The following is a 22,269-nucleotide window of genomic DNA, read 5'->3' as shown; positions in this document are numbered from 1 at the left end:
GTCACCAGTGAACGTTCTCCCTATAAAGACTGAAGATGAAAACAAGAATGAGAGTGAGGACAACAGAGGGCCGGAGCCTACAAGCAGCAGCTCAAGTCATCACGTGACAACAGAAGGTGATGAAGACCACTGGGGGCCATCACAAGCACATAATGAGGACACATTATCAGACGCTCATGACGATGATGATACTAATGATGATGATGATGATGATGATGGGCAAGCCAAAGGTGAAAGGGCATGTCACACTGACTCATTCACTTCAAAGCTGTCTTTAAAAGGGCACAGAAAAACACACAGTGGTGAAAAACCTTTTTCTTGCTCAGTTTGTGGAAAATGCTTCTCTCAAAAGGCAAATTTAACAGAGCACGCAAGAACACACACTGGAGAAAAACCTTTTACTTGCTCAGTTTGTGGTAAAAGCTTCTCTCAAAATTCAAGTTTAACAATCCACACAAGAACGCACAGTGGAGAAAAACCTTTTTCCTGCTCAGTTTGTGGTAGACGCTTCTCTGAAAAGTCAAATTTAACTTGTCACACAAGAACACACACTGGAGAAAACTCTTTTTCTTGCTCAGTTTGTGGTAAAAGTTTCTCTCAAAATTCAAGTTTAACAATCCACACAAGAATGCACAGTGGAGAAAAACCATTTTCCTGCTCAGTTTGTGGAAGACGCTTCTCTGTAAAGTCAAATTTAACTTGTCACACAAGAACACACACTGGAGAAAAACCTTTTTCTTGCTCGGTTTGTGGCAAGAGTTTCTCCCAAAATTCTCATTTAACAATCCACACAACAACACACACTGGAGAAAACCCTTTTTCCTGCTCAGTTTGTGGCAAAAGCTTCTCTGGAAAGTCTAATTTAAGAAAACACACAGCAACACATAGTGGAGAAAAACCTTTTTCTTGCTCAGTTTGTGGCAAAAGCTTCTCTTTTAAGTCAAATTTAACAAGTCACACAAGAATACATAGTGGAGAAAACCCTTTTTCTTGCTCAGTTTGTGGAAAATGCTTCTCTCAAAAGGCAAATTTAACAGAACACGCAAGAACACACACTGGAGAAAAACCTTTTACTTGCTCAGTTTGTGGTAAAAGCTTCTCTCAAAATTCAAGTTTAACAATCCACACAAGAACGCACAGTGGAGAAAAACCTTTTTCCTGCTCAGTTTGTGGTAGACGCTTCTCTGAAAAGTCAAATTTAACTTGTCACACAAGAACACACACTGGAGAAAACCCTTTTTCTTGCTCCGTTTGTGGTAAAAGCTTCTCTAAAAATTCAAGTTTAACAATCCACACAAGAACGCACAGTGGAGAAAAACCTTTTTCCTGCTCAGTTTGTGGAAGACGCTTCTCTGTAAAGTCAAATTTAACTTGTCACACAAGAACACACACTGGAGAAAAACCTTTTTCTTGCTCAGTTTGTGGCAAGAGTTTCTCCCAAAATTCTCATTTAACAATCCACACAACAACACACACTGGAGAAAACCCTTTTTCCTGCTCAGTTTGTGGCAAAAGCTTCTCTGGAAAGTCTAATTTAAGAAAACACACAGCAACACATAGTGGAGAAAAACCTTTTTCTTGCTCAGTTTGTGGCAAAAGCTTCTCTTTTAAGTCAAATTTAACAAGTCACACAAGAATACATAGTGGAGAAAACCCTTTTTCTTGCTCAGTTTGTGGAAAATGCTTCTCTCAAAAGGCAAATTTAACAGAACACGCAAGAACACACTGGAGAAAAACCTTTTACTTGCTCAGTTTGTGGTAAAAGCTTCTCTCAAAATTCAAGTTTAACAATCCACACAAGAACGCACAGTGGAGAAAAACCTTTTTCCTGCTCAGTTTGTGGTAGACACTTCTCTGAAAAGTCAAATTTAACTTGTCACACAAGAACACACACTGGAGAAAACCCTTTTTCTTGCTCAGTTTGTGGTAAAAGCTTCTCTAAAAATTCAAGTTTAACAATCCACACAAGAACGCACAGTGGAGAAAAACCTTTTTCCTGCTCAGTTTGTGGAAGACGCTTCTCTGTAAAGTCAAATTTAACTTGTCACACAAGAACACACACTGGAGAAAAACCTTTTTCTTGCTCAGTTTGTGGCAAGAGTTTCTCCCAAAATTCTCATTTAACAATCCACACAACAACACACACTGGAGAAAACCCTTTTTCCTGCTCAGTTTGTGGCAAAGGCTTCTCTGTGAGGTCAAGTTTACGAAGCCACACAAGAACACACAATGGAGACAAGCCATTCAGTTGCAGCGTTTGTTCTAAAAAATTTGCCACGAAACCGGAAGCTGAGAGACACGATTGTGCTGGCGAGAATTGCTGCGATCCTTGAAGCTTAAAAAAAGACAAAAAAAACTGAAGGAACTGACTCTTTGTGGTAAGATGTAAATTTTGATTTTGAATAAAATATGAAAAATTGAATTTTTCAAAGCTCTTTTATTGACTTAATGCCAATGTGATCAGTGCCAGAAGAACCATTGTGTCTGAGTGATGATGATCGTTTTTTTTTGTTTTCATATCAAACATTATAAATGAAATTAATTGCCTTTGCCTAGAACAACATTTGTTAACGTTATGCTTTTCAGTTGTCTTTTTAATCGTACTTAATGGAAAAGGTGTGAGAAGAAACGGTGCTTATGAAATCGGTGCCTTCCACAGTCATCAATAAAATCACTTGTTCCACTTGCTCAACTGGCCTTCATTACACTGTGAAAAGGTGAAAAACTGAACTAGAAGTTGAACTCTAAAAAGAACCAGAAAGAGAAACGCAAATAGTCTCAGTTTCTCTCAAAGGTTTTGGTATGTCAGGAGTTGGCAACTTGATGGCGACTGGAGTCAGCGCTGGTTTTCTCGCTGTGTTAGGCTGGCTCGTATATGTATGGTCCATTGAACATAACTCAAACTCTTCAAATATCCCCTCACATTTAATATTATGCTTTCTGAATAAATTTCTGCAAAATACACTTAATGGGTTGAGCTCTATCAAGTGTTTGGGGTTTGTTGCTAAGCAGAATCTCACTTTGGAAAAAACTATCATTTTGTCAAATATACCAAATATTTTTTTTCATGCTGTATTATATTTTTTATACATTGGATTATTTATATATTGAAATAGGAAAATCTTAAAATGTAAAATTGGAAACCACCTACAGACTTAATTAAATTAACAAATATAGAAACATTTTATAAATAATGAACTAATTGAGAAGAGTCCTGATCTTGAAATAAATATTGAATTATAAAAAATACTAAAAAAATAATTCAATAACCCGACCCTGGATGAGCGGCAGAAAATGGCTGGATGGATGGAATAATTTAAATTGCACACATTTTCAAAAGAACAAATATGTTCAGAAATATTCAAGTGTGAAATAAAAAGGTTCAAATTGTTGATAATTTTACATACTAAAACAATTGAATAAATATTGTATTATTACATAAGCAAGCTTAAATATACATTGAAATAAATAAAAAAAAAAGTTGTGTATTTTTAAATGGCCTTATATAGATATGGGAAGTAATTCTCTTTATGAAACTATGAAGGGACTGGAGCTCACAGAAGTGACCAGTCTTGGTTCTGAAGTTCCGATGTAACCAGATACTGCCCTGAGAGAAAATAGGCCTGAGCATTGTTTATGGTGGGGGCAATTCTCTCGCCAGGTCAGTGACCTTCCAGGGTATGGAAGTAATTTAAGGTGCCTTCAGTGAAGTCCTACTTGAATGAATCCACATCAAAATACCATCATTTATGACACCACGGCTGGACAAATAATATCCAGAAACACACTTACGCACCACTGAGTGAGTGTTGGACGATATAGCTTCTCTTGAAAGGTCCGACTTGAAAATGTCTTTGCAAGTGTATCTACAAGGCGCCGCGTTCAGGACCCAGTCTCCCCAGGAGGCCTGGGTTCGAATCTCGAATTTCCCCATTGTGGGACTAATAAAGGGAATATTATTATTATTATTATTATTAATTAAATCCACAGGACCTTTTCAAACTTGTCTTTATCTTCGGGTTCATTGAATACCTCGATGGCCTCCGGCATTGGTTCGCAAAAGGGCTATTTTTCTTTCGTCCGCTCTGTTTCCGACTCCCACGTCGGCAAGGTAGAGCAGGAATTGTTGCTTGAAAGCCCGCCAACTCGCGTCCAGATTTCCCTTCATTTTTAGCGCTTCTGGTGGCCTTACGGAGTCCATCTCGCGTCAGTCCTTTTCTTGACCCGCGACCTGGTACCATGTAATGTTCTGTCTTCTATCTTAAGAAGTCACGCAGGTAACGTAATGCTGCAAGCTTGTGTGTCTTTATTTACTGACTTGCATTCTCGTCTATGTGCAGTCACACTTGTTCGTCTGGTAACCATTAATTGCACTCAATCACCTTTTTAAACTTGTTTGTGAAGCTTGTATCAGGCACTTGAATAAGATATTGTAATTAACGTAGACCCACCAAATTTTATATCTATATCTATTTCAATTCCCAGACTGTTGTAAAAGCTTTCTTTGTATATAATCTAGACAGTGGCATCCTCACAGGCATTGCCCCCAGAAACAATTTTACAACGTATACATTTCGTTGTGCCGATAATCACCACAATCCAGAAGTGTTGGTTCGCAATAATGTCCTAATGATATCCAGCTAATATGGCACAATGTTAGAATTTGGCTTTGCAAGATGGGCAAATTATTCCTGAATTGTCATGACCCGTGTCGGGCATGTCAGTGTGTTTGTTGTTATTTTCTTCCCTCCTTCGTGCCATGTGCTTTTCTGTTATTGTTTTGTCAGCTGTGTAGGGGCGTTTCCCTCTCAGCCATCTCGTCCTCACCAGCCACGCACCTGTTCCCTGTCAACCATCACGCACCTGATTCCCATCTGCTCCCCTGATTACTCGGACTATTTAAGCTTCCCAGACCAACTACTCAGCGTCGGGTCATTGCCACACTTTCCGGACTTCCACGACCACGTTTGTTCCTGTCAAGCTCATGCTCTTGTTCACGTCCTCGTTCCCGTTCCCGTTCCCGTTATGTCCCTCAGCGTTTTGCCCCGGCTTCTGTTCCTCGTCCTCCTTTTCTGTTAGTCACGTTTTGGTTGCCCTTGATACCTAGCACCCTGCCACGTTGTTTGTCCTTGTTTGTTTCATTTAATAAATTCCCTTCACGTTACCCACCTCTCGGCCTCCTCGCCTTTTGGGTCCACCTCCTCCTCGCCGTAAGGCGAGCCCCCCGACAGAATGACCCGACCTAGAAAGAAGGACCCAGCGAGGGGCTCGCGGCGGCGTCATGGACACCGCCACACGGACAACCTCCCTCAACCTGCCGATCAGCTCAGCGCCACGTCTGCTACACTCCCCTCGTCTCCAGATTACGTCATCGACGGTTTACCCGTCATTCCACCCCATCTGATCATCGACTCGGATCAAAAGGACGATCTCGAGTATATCTACAATCTTTCAGACGCCCAGCGCAACCCGGACTCAATCAGTGACCAGATTTCTGAACTTCAGGCCCACTTTGCTAAAATGGAAGCTCACTTGGCCCAGAAGGAGGAGGAGATGCTGGCTGTACTGGCAAAGAGGGAGGAGGAGAACCTCGCCCAGAAGAGGAACCAGGAACTGGAAGCTCAGATCTCGGAGCTGCAGGAGGATCTGGAATCGGAGAGACAGGCGCGCAACAAGGCAGATGAGGCGCGCAGAGACCTTGGAGAGGAGCTGGAAGCTCTCAAGACTGAGTTGGAGGACACTTTAGACTCAACTGCAGCACAGCAAGAGCTGCAGGTCAAGTTTGGAGAGAGCGAACAGCAGAGGCGGGAGATGGCTGACAAGTTGGCCAAGATGCAGTCGGAGCTGGACAATGTCAACAGTCTGCTGACTGAAGCCGAGGGCAGAAACATCAAAGTCAGCCAAGACCTGTCTTCAGTGGAGTCGCAGCTGCAGGATGCACAGGAGATGCTCCAAGAGGAGACTCGCCAAAAGCTGAGCCTCTCCACTCGCTTGCGGCAGCAGGAGGACGAGCGGAACGCTCTGCGGAAGATGCTGGCTGAGGCAGAAGAGGGCAAGAGGAACGCGGAGAAGCAGGTCTCCTCACTTCAAGCCCAGCTGGTCGACATGAAGAAGGCTGATGGGGATCAGGTCCCCCGTCTCGGCTGCGCCCGGTCCGAATGCTGCGCCCGGCCCGCAGTCGCCTCCACGTCAGCTGCAGCAACCCATGTCGCCTCCACGTCAGCTGCAGAAACCCATGTCGCCTCCACGTCAGCTGCAGCAACCCATGTCGCCTCCACGTCAGCTGCAGCAACCCATGTCGCCTCCACGTCAGCTGCAGCAACCCATGTCGCCTCCACGTCAGCTGCAGCAACCCATGTCGCCTCCACGTCAGCTGCAGCAACCCACGTCGCCTCCACGTCAGCTGCAGCAACCCACGCCGCCTCCACGCCAGCTGCAGCAACCCATGTCGCCTCCACGTCAGCTGCAGAAACCCATGTCGCCTCCACGTCAGCTGCAGCAACCCATGTCGCCTCCACGTCAGCTGCAGCAACCCATGTCGCCTCCACGTCAGCTGCAGCAACCCATGTCGCCTCCACGTCAGCTGCAGCAACCCACGTCGCCTCCACGTCAGCTGCAGCAACCCACGCCGCCTCCACGCCAGCTGCAGCAACCCACGTCGCCTCCACGCCAGCTGCAGCAACCCATGCCGCCTCCACGCCAGCTGCGCAGACCATGCCGCCTCCACGTCAGCTGCAGCAACCCACGGTGCCTCCACGTCAGCTGCAGCAATCCACGCCGCTTCCACGTCAGCTGCAGCAATCCACGCCGCTTCCACGTCAGCTGCAGCAACCCACGCCGCTTCCACGTCAGCTGCAGCAACCCACGCCGCTCCCTCGTCGGCTGCAGCTTCCAGTGCCGGTCCCTCACCAGCTGCAACCTCCAGAGTCCCACTCCGGCTCACCGTCAGCTGCTGAGCCCCGTCCCGGCACCTCCCTAGCTGCGAAGCCCCGTCCCGGCTCCTCGCCAGCTGCTGAGCCCCGTCCCGGCTCCTCGCCAGCTGCTGAGCCCCGTCCCGGCTCCTCGCCAGCTGCTGAGCCCCGTCCCGGCTCCTCGCCAGCTGCTGAGTCCCGTCCCGGCTCCTCGCCAGCTGCTGAGTCCCGTCCCGGCTCCTCGCCAGCTGCTGAGTCCCGTCCCGGCTCCTCGCCAGCTGCTGAGCCCCGTTCCGGCGCCTTGCCAGCGCCCCAGGTCCACGTTCCGGCGGAGCACGTCTTGCATCCGCTCCCAGTTCCCGATCCAGCGGAGCACGCTGTGCGTCCGTTCCAAGTTCACGTCCCGGCGGAGCACGTCCTGCGTCCGCCTCAAGCTCATGTCCCGGCGGAGCACGTCCTGCGCCCGCCTCAAGTCCATGTTCAGGCGGAGCACTCCCTCCGTCCGTCCCAAGTTCACGTCCCGGCGGAGCACGTCCTGCGTCCGCCTCAAGCTCATGTCCCGGCGGAGCACGTCCTGCGTCCGTCTCAAGGTCAAGTCCACGTTCAGGCGGAGCACTCCCTGCATCCGTCCCAAGTTCACGTCCCGGCGGAGCACGTCCTGCGTCCGTCTCAAGGTCAAGTCCACGTTCAGGCGGAGCACTCCCTGCATCCATCCCAAGTTCACGTCCCGGCGGAGCACGTCCTGCGTCCGTCTCAAGGTCAAGTCCACGTTCAGGCGGAGCACTCCCTGCATCCGTCCCAAGTTCACGTCCCGGCGTAGCACTCCCTGCATCCGTCCCAAGTTCACGTCCCGGCGTAGCACGTCCTGCGTCCGCCTCAAGCTCATGTCCCGGCGGAGCACGTCCTGCGCCCGTCCCAAGTCCTTGTTCTGGCAGAGCACGTCCCGCAGCCGCCTCAGGTCTTTGATCCGACGTCGCTCGTCCTGCACCCGTCGCAAGTTCCTGCCTCGACGGCGGTTAACAATTCCCTGCCGTCCCAAGTCACGTTCGCGACGGCGTCCAAAGGACCGCCGTCGTTTCCCGCCTCTGTCTCGGCGGTCGTCGACGACGCGCCGCCGCCCTTCGTCTCTGCCTCGGCGACGTCTGATGAACCGTCGCCGCCTCCCGCCTCTGTCTCGGCGACGTCCGATGATCCGCCACTGCTCCCGGTTCCTGCCTCGGCGGTGGACGACGACCAACCGCCGCTCCACGTTCCTGTCTCGGCGGGGCTCGACGACCAGTCGCCGCTCCACGTTCCTGTCTCGGCGGGGCTCGACGACCAGTCGCCGCTCCACGTTCCTGTCTCGGCGGGGCTCGACGACCAGCCGCCGCTCCACGTTCCTGTCTCGGCGGGGTTCGACGACCAGCCGCCGCTCCACGTTCCTGTCTGGGCGGGGTTCGACGACCAGCCGCCGCTCCAAGTACCTGCCTCGACGGCGCTCGACGACCTACCGCCGCGTCTCGTCCCTGCTCCGGCGGCGTCCGGCGATCCACCGCGTCTCGTCCCCGTCTCAGCGGCGTCCGACGACCAGCCGCCGCTCCACGTTCCTGTCTCGGCGGTGCTCAACGACCAGCCGCCGCTCCACGTTCCTGTCTCGGCGGGGTTCGACAACCAGCCGCCGCTCCACGTTCCTGTCTCGGCGGGGTTCGACAACCAGCCGCCGCCCCAAGTGCCTGCCTCGACGGCGGTCAACGACCCACCGCCGCGTCTCGTCCCTGCTCCGGCGGCGTCCGGCGATCCACCGTGTCTCGTCTCCGTCTCGGCGGCGGTGTCCAACGTCCTACCGTCGCTCCAAGTTACTGCCTCGGTTGCGCCCACCTCAACGCCGGCCCAAGCCCCGTCCTCTGCTGCACCCAGCGTTGCGCCGCCGCCTCTCGTCTCAGCCCCGTCGGCGGACTCCTTTTGGCGTTCGGGTCGCCCCGGACGTCCGCCTGAATGGCCACAATGGGACGTGCTGGTCTGGCCGCCCGCACGCCCTCCTGAAGGGCCGCGAAAGGACTTGCTGGTCTGGCCTCCCGGACACCCGCCAGACCGGTCCCGAACACGGGTGGTGGTCCCACCTCCCGACCCCTTCCGCCCACCCTCGTTTTTGGACTTTGTTCTTTGGGTTGTTGTTTTTTTTCTTTTGGCTTTATTTGGGACGTCTGGAATCCGTCCCTTGAGGGGGGGGTACTGTCATGACCCGTGTCGGGCATGTCAGTGTGTTTGTTGTTATTTTCTTCCCTCCTTCGTGCCATGTGCTTTTCTGTTATTGTTTTGTCAGCTGTGTAGGGGCGTTTCCCTCTCAGCCGTCTCATCCTCACCAGCCACGCACCTGTTCCCTGTCAACCATCACGCACCTGATTCCCATCTGCTCCCCTGATTACTCGGACTATTTAAGCTTCTCAGACCAACTACTGAACGTCGGGTCATTGCCACACTTTCCGGACTTCCACGACCACGTTTGTTCCTGTCAAGCTCATGCTCTTGTTCACGTCCTCGTTCCCGTTACGTCCCTCAGCGTTTTGCCCCGGCTTCTGTTCCTCGTCCTCCTTTTCTGTTAGTCACGTTTTGGTTGCCCTTGATACCTAGCACCCTGCCACGTTGTTTGTTTCATTTAATAAATTCCCTTCACGTTACCCACCTCTTGGCCTCCTCGCCTTTTGGGTCCACCTCCTCCTCGCTGTAAGGCGAGCCCCCCAACATGAATTAAAGAAAATTTAGTTCACTGAGTTCAAATATCTAACTGTCTCGAGATTATAAATTAAGCCCTGAGCTAACGCTCCAATTTTTACAGTTTTTTGGCAAATCTTTAAAGCAAACCAAATGAAATAGTAACCATTTATGATAAATAAAAATCCCAAACCTAGAATTACGCAGATACCAAATTAAACCATTTTTTACGGGAAGAATAGGTGCTCTCCAAGACGTAGACAGCTCCAAGACCGCTGCAGTCTTCACCTCCTCTTGTCTCCCGAATGCCTCCCTCCACCTCCAGGCTGTGCCAACTCTGATTCTGTCAACTGGGCGAGGGTGTAGAGACAGTAAAACAATTGGGGGAGCTGTGGAGCAGAGCCCAAAATCAGTCGGGCCCCGTGTCCACAACCCATCCGGCAGAGACGCACACAGAGCTACCTCTCCCGAGTGACCCGTCTCGTGAAATTTTGAAATTTAGTCACGTTCCCAAAACCGAAGAATTTGTAGTGGGTGCTGAAGTATGATACCCTGTTAGTGACGCGGAGTATTCAACATTTGTAATAGACGTCTGAACCCAGCCAACCGCCTCTACACACCGCTTTACCATGGGGCCTAGATCTTTAGTATGAAGACGCGCATCAATAGTCAATGTGATTTGTGGCTCAGCGAAAGTAAACAATTCATACCATTTCTGCTGCTCAGGGACAAGGCACGCATGCGAGGCAACGCCGGTAGACATAACACATATATAATCCTAATGCAAGATGAACTCCTGACTAAATTTGGATGAATGCATTTTGATAAACCAAATCATGTGTGCGATCATATGTACAGTGTACAATGTACTTGGTCAATTGGTGAATGGGTGGAGGTTGGATCAGGAACAGGGCATACCCACCGCGGGAGGATGGAGAACCAGGTTTCAGAGCTGCCCTCAGATGTTTCAGTTCAGCCAGTGGAATGGAGGAGAGCACCACATATGCGCCGCGGCCCCCTGTCATGGAATGGGGTACCAGCGGGTTGGTGTCAAGAGTGCGTTGGGAGTGGGTAGCGGTGGCGCCCCCTGCGCTGGTTGAGCTCTGGGCGACAGGAATGGCACCGGACCAGAGGATGGCACATTCCAGAAAGTGGCTCGGTATGTACAGCTCATCACCCAGTGACCCCGCAGCAAGATAACACCCCACTCACAACCCCCGTCTATAACCACCCCTACCTCTGTTACCGCAATCCCGACCTCGTTGACCGGCCGGGTACGGACAGCCAGTCTGCTGTGGTGCCGCGTCAACCGAACCTTGCCTAGGAGCAGCAGAAGCGGAAGGCGCAGGTGCAAAGGGAGCTGCATGCATTAGCTGCCCCACCCCTTTTTTTTCATTTTTTTTATTTTATTATTTTTTGCCCTCTTGGCCACCTGAACCTGCAAGTACAACAATTTTTAGTAACGCTCCTTAATCCAATCCCACATTTTCCTTTTCTGATGTCGTGCAAAATGATGTAAAAAAAAATGTGTTCTCCTGAGACTGATTAGCATTTTTTCATTGATGGACTGTTTCACATGATGTCCGTAACCGGAAGGACACGCCCTATGGACGGCCAACTGGAACAGCTGCGGAATGACGACATTATTGGATGGGTCACTGCCGGAAGTCTCACTCCATTCACGTCTCGCCCTGGCCACATAGACCAGGCCTGTCTCCCCCTTCCTCACCTGAAAGACACAGCCACATCGGCCCCAACAGGGCCAGAAATATCTGATGCACGGCACGGCCAATCTCACCTGAGGTGTCCCCATTCAGCCGGTGACCGTCATGCTGGTCTGTAGGTCTGGCCTCGGCCTCAAGTAAGGACAGTTCCTGACAAGTAAATTTTGTCCCGCATGTAACTCTGTAATCCTGTTTTGAAACAATTCTGATACTGCTTATGATCAATTACAGCATCAATAAGAGTGACTAGTAGCGAGACTGATACCCAATCGCCAGGCTACAATGGGTTAAGTTGTCTGTTATATCCAATCAGACAAGCATGAGCCCTTGAGTAGACACTGCTTATAATCAATTACAGTATCAAATAATATAATAGTCACAACTCATGATCAATTGCTATGACTTATTATTAACTTCAGGATCGCGGATCGTCGGCGACTTACATGGACAGCAAACACTTCACTGCGTTAAACAAGCGGCACATTTTATTTAACCCACAGTATAAAGTGTACAAGCAAGCAAGCAACAATTGTATCTCAGCTCATAGATTACATGCAATACATAAATCTCATTACCGTGTGCTGGGCGTCCGCGCGTAGAACCCTCAGCCGACTCCACTTACGTTTTGCCTCCGTCACATTCTTATAGCCAATATCGCACCCCATCCCCTCCCGCTCGAGTGCGCTTTGATGGTTTGCATGGCCCTTTGCACAACCTTGGCCTTTGCCAATCCTTACTCCCTTTTCGATACTCCCTTTTTTCGTTATCGGCTGTACCTTTTCGCATGAGTCAGACATTCCTGGTGCTTAGGCCCTGTGCGAATTCCCTCCAATTATTCCCATTCTCATAACACATAGACACAGCCTGTGCAAATTCCCTCCAATTATTCCCATTCTCATAACACAGACACAGACATCTACTAACGCATGTATATAGGTATAAAATGGTTATTATGCAGCATGTATGTGGTAAAACAACATTAATAAACCATATTTCACTTCAGTGATGCACAGGAATGACATTACAGCTCGCTCCACAGTCTATTTGAAATTTAACTTGTGTAGTGTCAATTAGCATACCAGCAAAGAGTTGTTTTTCTGGAGTATGTCTGTCTCCAATCTGGTTCACGTTCTCTTTTGTCTCAACGATGTGGGTTATCATCATAATATCTTCATATTCTTTTTTATCTTGCTCTTGAATTGCATTCACAGCTCTATCATTTTTACCATGTGCATTTTTTGTCTTACACATAGCAGCAAAATGATTATCCTTCCCACATTTTTTACACTTTTTTCCAAAAGCAGGGCACTTCTTTTTATTCCACTCATGCTTCTTGCCACAAAACTTACAGCAAACATCACCTCTGCTTGCTTTTTCTTGTTTGAGTAGATGCACTTCCTCCTCTGACTGCCCTTGCAGTGTTTTACCATTTTCTCGTGACAACTCTGTTGCTCGACAAATCTTCATGCGTTTTTCTAATGTCAGATTGTCTTCTCTCAGCAGTCTTTCCCTCAGCGCATTGTCCTTTGTGCCACACACTATTCTATCTTTTATCAATGAGTCTCTCAGCTGCTCAAAATTGCAGGTGCTGGCCAAAACTCTCAATTCAGTAACGTACTTGTCCACATTTTCGCCCGGTGTCAGATCTCTCATGAAGAATCTGTATCTCTCCACAGTATCGTTTAACTTAGGGTTACAATGTTCGTCGAATTTTCTCATCATCTCCCTCACGGTAGTTCTTGCCGACACATCATCCATCAACAACGTGTTCAACAGTTCTCTACCTTCTTCGCCTATGAGGTAATGAAACAGCTTGCATTTCGTGGATTCCTCCGAGTCCGGCATTGTCAGGTCCACATACAATGTGAATTCCTCTTTCCACGCTTTCCACGTCTTCGTCAAATTGTTAGAATCCAAAGCCAGAATCGGCGGCGGTCGCAGTCCTTCCATCGTAGCGACTGTCCGTAGTTAGCTTCCGTGCTAACAAGCTAGCGATCCTTTCAACACTCTCTTCCCGTCGCCAGTTATGACTCACGCGCTGCCACCATGTTTCACTCTGTCCTGTTTCTCATACAGAGTGGACGATTAAAGCATTGACTTGCTTACTTCACTTTTATTAACTTCTTAACCTTTGCAGTACAGTACGTTACTTCAGTCTGTTGACATAGGGAAAACGTCACTTCCTCCTTCTCTCGTCCGTCACTGTAACCGGCCCCTAAGCAACATAACATAACTAACAATAATATTGTTACAGTAACCATTAAAAAAACGTATAGTCACCATAAAATTATTTAAAAAAAACGTATCGTAAACATACTAAAGCTGTTGCTTTATGTTATTTACAAAGAATTTTTGTTTAAAATCCCCCTGGCTCTTCTTTTTGTCTTTTCTATATTATGTACGTATTAATAACTGTGTTTGGTTTGCTGATGTTAATAAAGTTTTTTACAAAAACCGTATGAGTAAATATTTATCATCTCATCAATATTTGCAGAACAGAGTACTGAGTTTCGAGATCCTCACAATAATAGTTCTCAAAATCATATTTCTTAGGAATTTAGCTTCGTTAAGGGATATTTTATTTTTATTGACTAATCTCAATCTACAAAGACAGAAAAAAATTGGTGGTGGGGGGGAGCGAATCTTTTTCCTCTTGGTAGGGGTGGGCGTGAAATAATTGAGAAGCACTGCTAGTATATGCAGAAATTATATTCATACAATCTTGCAGCCCGAGTGAACCACAGCATTGTTGCAAGTTCGGTAGGAGAAACGGAAACGTCCCACTGCTGTAGAAGCAGCGGCTTCTCGGGGCATAGGCGGAAGTGACGTAAGAGCTGACTCGCCAATGTGGCGTTAATTTAGTTATTTTGCAAAAAAAAATTATCGACCCAATTAAAATATTATATAAAATATATATTAAAATAGAACAGCCAGGGGTAAAACAAACACAGAGTCAAAGAAATATATTTGAAAAATACGTGCTTAAAGCATGACGTCATTACCTAGCGCGCAGCTTTGGAAGGACCTCGACCAGATCCACCGACTCCTCCACACCGGAACAAAAACAGCCACCGCTAAATTCTTCTGATTTCGTGTGGAACTGACTGTAATTTCCTCATAGGATGTCCAGTGCTACTCTAAAGGACTACGACATAATTCATTAAGTCTTTGTGTCCCGATAACCTCATCTTCGCGCGTTGATGCTTTTCGGCGTAGTTAGCTTAGCTTGTTAGCTAGCTAGCCGCTAACAAAAAGAGGCACATGACTCATCGCCAAGCAGAGATCAAGTGTGGATTTTTTGGAATTATCATTTGAAAATGTGTGCAAAAACGACACCCAAGTACGAAGAGGAACTTTGTGGAATAAAAGAAGAGAACGAGCAACATCTTCAACTGCTGGGCGAAGGTTGCAAGCAGCTTCGTGTTGTGCCACACAAAGCAGGTTTGTAGACGTCTTACTCTCATTTGCTTTGTATAGAACGACTTTCTATCGTTAGAAATATGCATCACAACATTAAGTTGTTTGGGGAAATCGTTCACGGTTATTGCCATTTTATTTTTAAATGTTGCCTTTTACTTGTCGGTTTGCTGAACATTTGTTGATGCCAAATGAAATCAGTGCAGAAAATAAATGCCAAAGAATAACCAATAGTGGGGGGTGAACTCCATGTTTTTCCCAGTATAAAATTTGAACTCGTTTAACATTTTACATTTTCTGGGTTTTATATCTTGTTCAAGCAAGTCCTTACGGAAGGAATTCTGCCCGACTCTAAAAAATGTGCACTCTGCGGCGAAAACATCAATGGCGGTTGATCAATTTTAGTGGATAAAACACAAAATATTAAGTTTTTAAAAAAAATCAAGTACGTATTGGTCTTATTTATTTATTAACTTTGTACTGGCTTCGTCGGGTGAGAGTCAATGAACCTCCGGTGGCTCTGCACTGTTTTGTGCACATGTGCGTAGTTTCACCCCATCCAATCATTTAAAATACATTTAATGCATCCATCCAGGGTTGCATGGATCTCATCGGTGAACAAGCGCATGCTGCAAGGAATACATCTGCATCTTTGGCTTACTATGGGCTTAAAAAGGGAGAACGTCACAACCCCCTTTTCCACCAACAAGTCCAGGAACATTTAGTTCCTGGTAATAAAGTTCCTGTGGCCCAGGTGGTTTGCATCTCCCCCACAACTCGTAGTTCCTGGTAATTTATCCCAATGACAATGATGATGTATCAGTGGGAGGTCTTGTGTTACTTTGTTACTCATCACTGACACCCTTTGGCAGTTAAGCATCATTGCAGTTCCAAAATAATTTAGTGAACTCTTAAAATATTATGGTGTATCTTAGTCTAATTTGAATATGTATTGGATAACTTTAATATAAACAGTCATTATTCAAATATGTCAACATGAAAGTCAGAGTGAAAGTGTTGTTGCTTAATGCGTATGTGAAGGGATTTTGTCTCTTCAAACATAATTTTGTTTTAAATTTGATTTAGAAACAGAAATTTTATTTTAAAAAAGGAAAAAGGGGAATGTCGGAATGTACTAGCAGGATAAATGTCATTTTGGGTAAAAAAAAAAAAAAAACAAATGTAAATCATGCAATAAATAGCCACTCTGATTCCAGGGCCCCTTTAATTCTTTTAGGGATCCAGATTATAATGGAAGCAAAAAGTACCCACGATGAAACTATCTCTAAATGCAAAAAGAAATACTTGTAAACATATTTCACTTGTAGGATTCCTATTTTATCAATGACATTATGTTGCGATGGCCCCCAGTGGTCTGCATCAAGATGTTAGGGTCCCACAACAGGTGTTCCATCAGACGCACACAATAGCCTGTGTGTGCTAACTTCAGCTCGCTTCCAGAAACGTGTCCGGAATGAAATCGGGCATCAGCCGCAACGTGCTTCCTTTTTAGATGCTCGTTTATCACAGTTGTGCTGCTAAAGGACCGTTTACACCGTAGGACGTAATTTTGTGAAATGCCCCCATGCTCCGGTCCAAGTTGGGGTTGCACACATTGCTCCGTGTGCGGCAGGCACAAGTCAAGGTAGCACAGTAGAAACAAAATAAGACAAAGTCGCCGCCTGAGGTTTGACTTGGCCAAACCAAATTTGTCTTTTTGTGTCCTGCAGACGTCAGTGAAAACGATCTCCTTTCTGTGAAAGAGGAGCCAGACTGGACTCACATCAAAAAGGAGGAGGAGGAGGAGGAGATCAACAAGTCACCAGTGAACGGTGTCCCAATCAAGACTGAAGATGAAAACAAGGATGAGAGTGAGGACAACAGAGGGGCGGAGCCTCCAAGCACCATCTCAAGTAGTCACGTGACAACAGAAGGTGATGAAGACCAATGGGGACCATCACAAGTACATAATGAGGACACATTATCAGATGCTTATGATGATGAAAATGATGATGATGATGATGGGCAAGCCAAAGGTGAAAGGGCATGTCACACAGACTCATTAACTTCAAAGTTGTCTTTAAAAGGGCACACAAAAACACACACTGGAGAAAAACCCTTTTCCTGCTCAGTTTGTGGCAAGAGTTTCTCTCAAAAGTCGCATTTAACAAACCACACAAGAACACACACTGGAGAAAAACTTTTTTCTTGCTCAGTTTGCAGTAAATGCTTCTCTCCAAAGTCTTTAGTAAGGCACACAAGAACACACACTGGAGAAAAACCTTTTTTCCTGCTCAGTTTGTGGCAAAAGCTTCTCTCAAAAGGCACAATTAACAAGGCACACAAGAACACACACTGGAGAAAAACCTCTTTCCTGCTCAGTTTGTGGCAAGAGTTTCTCTCATAAGATAAGTTTAACAAAACACACAACAACACACAGTGGTGAAAAACCTTTTTCCTGCTCAGTTTGTGGAAAATGCTTCTCAAGAAAGACATATTTAACAGAACACACAAGAACACACAGTGGTGAAAAACCTTTTTCCTGCTCAGTTTGTGGCCAAAGCTTCCTGTATAAGTCAACTTTAACAAGACACACAAGAACACACAGTGGTGAAAAACCTTTTTCCTGCTCAGTTTGTGGCAAGAGTTTCTCTCAAAAGCAAGATTTAACTAAACATAGAAGAATACACAGTGGAGAAAAACCCTTTTCCTGCTCAGTTTGTGGCAAAAGCTTCTCTGTAAAGTCAAATTTAGGAATCCACACAAGAACGCACAGTGGAGACAAGCCATTCAGTTGCAGCGTTTGTGCTAAAAAATTCTCCACTAAACGGAGTGCTAAGAGACATGATTGTGCTGGTGAGAATAGCAGCGATCCTTGAAGCTTAAAAAAAGAAAACAAAAAACTGAAGGAACTGACTCGTTGTGGTAAGATGTAAATGTGATTTTGAATGAAATATGAAATATTGAATTTTGCATAGCTCTTTTATTGACACTAAGCCAATGTGATCATTGCCAGAAGAACCATTGTGTCTGAGTGATGATTTTTTTTTTGCGTGTTTACTTCAAACATGTAAATAAAATTAATTGCCTTTGCCTGGAATAACATTTGTTAACGTTATGCTTTTCAGTTGTCTTTTTAATCGTACTTAATGGAAAAGGTGTGAGAAGAAACTGCTTATGAAATCGGTACCTTCCACAGTCATCAATAAAATCACTTGTTCCACTTGCTCAACTGGCCTTCAATAGGCCGTGAAAAGGTGAAAAACTGAACTAGAAGTTGAACTATAAAAAGAACCAGAAAGAGAAACGCAAATCGGCTCAGTTTCTCTCAAAGGTTTTGGTATGTCAGGAGTTGGCAACATGATGGCGACTGGAGTCAGCGCTGGTTTTCTCGGTGTGTTTGGCTGGGTCGTATAGGTATGGTCCATTGAACAAAACTCAAAGTCTTCAAATATCCCATCACATACATTTAATATTTCACTTTCTGAATAAAAGAGATAGAAAATAGGCCTGAGCATTGTTTATGGTGGTGGCAATTCTCTCGCCAGGTCAGTGACCTTCCAGGGTATGAGAGTAATTTAAGGTGGTCACTAGTAGACTGGTCGTATCAACGGGGAGACGCATCTGCTCTCCCTCTGGGGGACTTTTGGAGGGAAATCCCAAAGACTAGCATGATGGGAATGCATATGCGTCACGTCAAGTCAATTTTATTTGTATAGCCCTTAATCAGAGACAGTCTCAAAGGGCTTTACATAACCACAATCGACATCCACTGATCTTAACCCCCAGGGGGGCAAGGAAAAACTCAAAAAACCTCAGTAGGGGAAAAGTGAGAAACCTAGAGAAGGGACCACAGATGGGGGAATCGCCCTTCCAGGCTGCAATGGATGCCAACTGGGCAACATTTGACACATAAAATGATGCTATTCAATGTTAGATGAGATAATGTGAGAGTCAATCAAAAGAAGTGCTGCAGGAAGATGACTTCAGTGGAGTGGGTCCTCATCCAGGGCCGTAATATCCATGGCAGCATATCCGAGGATGAGCCTTCGATCTTGTACCGGTCAGTTGGTGTAAATTCAGAACAGCCACTTCCAAGTGAATCACCATCACCTAATTCCCAAGCCCGGGAATTGGGAACAGAAAAAAAAAACAAAGAACAGAAGCAGTAAACAGGCCAACAAGTAGTTCAACAAAGTTCTGAAATATAAGGAAATCAGAAGAGGCGCTGCATGAAGACGACTTCGGCAGAGCAGGTCCCTCCCCGGTTGGTCAGTGCCGTAATCTTCATTGCAGGTCACCATCACCTAATTCCCAAGCAGGGGAAGAGGGGGCAGAAAAGAGAAGAAGCGGCAGTAAACAGGCCAACAAATAATTAAGTTAGATGCTAAAGTATAAAAATAAATTGATCAAATGTCGCGCTGCAGGAAGACGACATCACTGGAACAGGTGCATGCCCAGTTGGTCAATGCCTTAAACTTCCTAGTGGGTCACCGTCACCTAATCCCCCAGCCGGGGGAAAAGGGGGCAGAAAAGAAAACAAAAGAGAAAAAAGAGAAAAAGGCGGCAGTAAACAGGCCAACAAATATTTCAGCTAAATGCACAAGAGTATAAATGCGTCTTTAATAGTGTTTTGAACATTTCTACTGAGGTGGCGCCTCTAATATCTGAGGGTAGTGCATTCCAAAGCATTGGTGCCCGAATAGAGAACGCTCTAGAACCTGCAGACTTCTTTTTGGCTCGGAGGATCACGAAAAGACGAGCATTTTGTGAGCGAAGGTTTCGGGACGGAACATATGGTACCACGAGGTCAACGAGATAGGAAGGTGCTAAGCCGTGCAATATTTTAAAAGTAAGTAGCAGAACTTTAAAATCACAACTTCCGAGGACCGGAAGCCAATGCAAATTGGCTAATATCGGGGTAATATGATCAAACTTTCTCGTCCTGGTCTTTTAATACTAGACATGGGGAGACCCGAGAGCAAAACGTTACAATAGTCGAGGCGAGACGTAACAAACGCATGGATTAAGATTTCCGCATCACACGTTGATAGAATTGGGCGAATTTTAGCAATGTTACGCAGATGAAAAATCGCAGTCCGAGTAATATTTTTAATGTGGATTTGAAATGACATAGTTGCGTCAAATATAACACCGAGATTTTTTGTTAAATCCTTCTGGGTAATATTACATTTATCGATACTCAGAGTGGTGTCTTTGATGACGCGCTGGTCCAATGATCAGCATCTCGGTTTTATCTGAGTTAAGACGCAAAAAATTTAAAGACATCCATTGTTTAATTTCGGCAAGGCATGCCTCTAATTTTGAGCAATCGCGCGGATTTGTTATATCCAACGGCATGTATAACTGCGTATCATCAGCATAACAGTGAAAACTAATGTTATATTTCCGTATAATATCACCAAGCGGTAGCATGTAGATGCTAAACAATAGAGGTCCAAGTACCGATCCCTGCGGAACTCCACATGTGATCTTACAAAGATCCGAAGTCGCTTTGCCATGAATTACACGGTGCGTCCTCTCCGACAGATACGAATTAAACCAAGAAAGCGCTGAACCTGAAATGCCAACACACGTTTCAAGGCGTTTTAATAATATGTTAAGATCGGGGATGTCGATTGTGGCTATGTAAAGCCCTTTGAGACTGTCTGTGATTAAGGGCTATACAAATAAAATAAACTTGACTTGACTTGACTTATGATCAACGGTATCAAAAGCGGCACTAAGATCGAGTAAGAGTAATATTGATGAGGTGTCGGCGTCCATAGCTATGAGAAGATCATTAGTAACTTTAGCAAGGGCCGCCTCAGTAGAGTGGTCGGCTCTAAAACCCGATTGGAAAGGTTCAAATTGATTATTAGCAGTCATATATTCATTAAGTTGTTGCGCTACGACTTTTTCAAGAATTTTTGCAATAAACGGAAGATTTGAAACCGGCCTATAGTTGTTGAGACTCTCTGGGTCAAGGTTTGGTTGCTTAAGTAACGGTCGGATAATGGCGGTCCTAAAAGCTGCTGGTACTACACCCGTGGTAAGTGATAGATTAATTATATTTAAAACAGACGGTCCTAGGGTCGTAAACAGTTCTTTAATTAGTTTACCAGGAAGCGGATCGAGCACACAAGTTGTCGGTTTTGCCGCACTAACCAATTTTGTTAGGCTTTCAAGAGATATTTTTTTAAATTGACATAATGTTATCGGACAGTTATCAGCCCTAATGTCCCTATTAACACCATTTTTCGCGGAATTCAACGGAATTTTAAGAACAGTGTCTTTAATCTCATCACGAATACATTCTATCTTCTGAGTAAAAAATTGCATAAAATCGTGATCTGAATAGGAAGAGCTATCCGAGGTTGGTTGCTGTTGCGTTAGCATTGCTACGGTATCAAATAAATATTTAGGGTTGTTTTTATGTAAAACAATTAATCTAGAGTAATAATTAGTTTTGGCTAGATCAAGCGCTTCTTTGTATATTAGTAAACTATCGCACCATGCCTGACGGAAGACCTCAAGTTTGGTCGCACGCCATTTGCGCTCAAGCTTCCTACAAGATCGTTTCAGTACGCGCGTTTCCTCTGTAAACCACGGAGTAAGCCTCTTTGGACGAGTTTTAGTTTTTAAAGGCGCGACGGAGTCAAGCGCATTTAACAAAGCGACATTAAAGTTGTTTGTGAGATCATCAATCGTACCAATATAATTAGGAAACGAAGCAGTTGCTAAAGGGAGTAGCTCAGAGAACGCAACGATGGTTGAGGAGCTAATGTTACGGCTGCTATAATTTTGATTATGGTCAGAACGATGACAGTGAGCCAAGACTTCAAATTTGATAAAGTAATGGTCAGATAAAGCGCTGGTATATGGTAATACAATTATTTTTGAGGATGCTAAGCCTCGGGTTAATACCAAATCTAACGTGTTACCATTTGTATGTGTAAAATATTTGCTTGTAGGACTGATTTTCAGGAGTTGATAACCGCTGCAGTATGTCCAGTTAGAACACAATATTGTCCAGATGAGGAATAATCAAACCAGTTTGGTCCATGTAAACTTTAATTTGTTTCGATATGGATGTGTGTATGTGTGTGTGGTTTCTGTGGAGCAATTAAAAAGAAAACATGAGCGGATACAATGGAAAGCCTCATCGACACAACATTAATTGCCGTAGTCATAACCATAACAAGTCAACAAAACAGCACAAGCAACATTAGCTGAAATGCCCACAAACAAATCGCTTTCCCACAAAAAATGATATTTTATGTTGAGTCACTTACATGCTAATGCACGCACACCTTGTGGTTGGATGGCTTCGGAGAGAATGACTGTACATCCCTTGTCTGTTACCTTTCGTGGGTCCTAAAATAGGTGGCTAAAAACATGCCCATCTAAAATGCAATTGTATGAACAGGCGAGCCACCAGAGGGTGCTACAACGGCATACTACAAAACAACCTGACCTTTTTAACAGCTGCCCCCAAATCTGAGAAGCAGATTTGTATCACTTGA

The 22,269-nt window shown here is 45.7% G+C and overlaps 1 protein-coding gene across 1 annotated transcript; it reads left to right on the top strand.

The window, feature by feature from the left end:
• Positions 1 to 551: 551 nt before the first annotated feature.
• Positions 552 to 22,269, top strand: LOC148341651 (uncharacterized). Its single transcript, XM_088283315.1, has 5 exons — positions 552 to 1,643; positions 1,720 to 2,211; positions 16,831 to 16,965; positions 17,042 to 17,486; positions 22,173 to 22,269. The coding sequence occupies exons 1-5, from the start codon at positions 629 to 631 to the stop codon at positions 22,267 to 22,269; spliced, it is 2,184 nt and encodes a 727-aa protein (XP_088139441.1). The 5' UTR covers positions 552 to 628.

This window comes from Idiotropiscis lumnitzeri, chromosome 2, assembly GCF_059441095.1.
Source record: "Idiotropiscis lumnitzeri isolate Australia: NSW breed Sydney's pygmy pipehorse chromosome 2, RoL_Ilum_1.0, whole genome shotgun sequence".
Lineage (NCBI taxonomy): Eukaryota > Metazoa > Chordata > Actinopteri > Syngnathiformes > Syngnathidae > Idiotropiscis > Idiotropiscis lumnitzeri.
The sequence above is the reverse complement of the archived record's forward strand: the minus strand, read 5'-3'. Positions and strand labels throughout refer to the sequence as shown.

Coding starts and splice junctions, on each gene's coding strand:
- LOC148341651 (XM_088283315.1), top strand. CDS start 629: ATGCACAGTGGAGAAAAACCATTTTCCTGCTCAGTTTGTGGAAGACGC. Junction 1,644..1,719: donor AAGTCACACAAGAATACATA/GTGGAGAAAACC, acceptor AGAACACGCAAG/AACACACTGGAGAAAAACCT. Junction 17,487..22,172: donor GGCAAAAGCTTCTCTGTAAA/GTCAAATTTAGG, acceptor TTGTATGAACAG/GCGAGCCACCAGAGGGTGCT.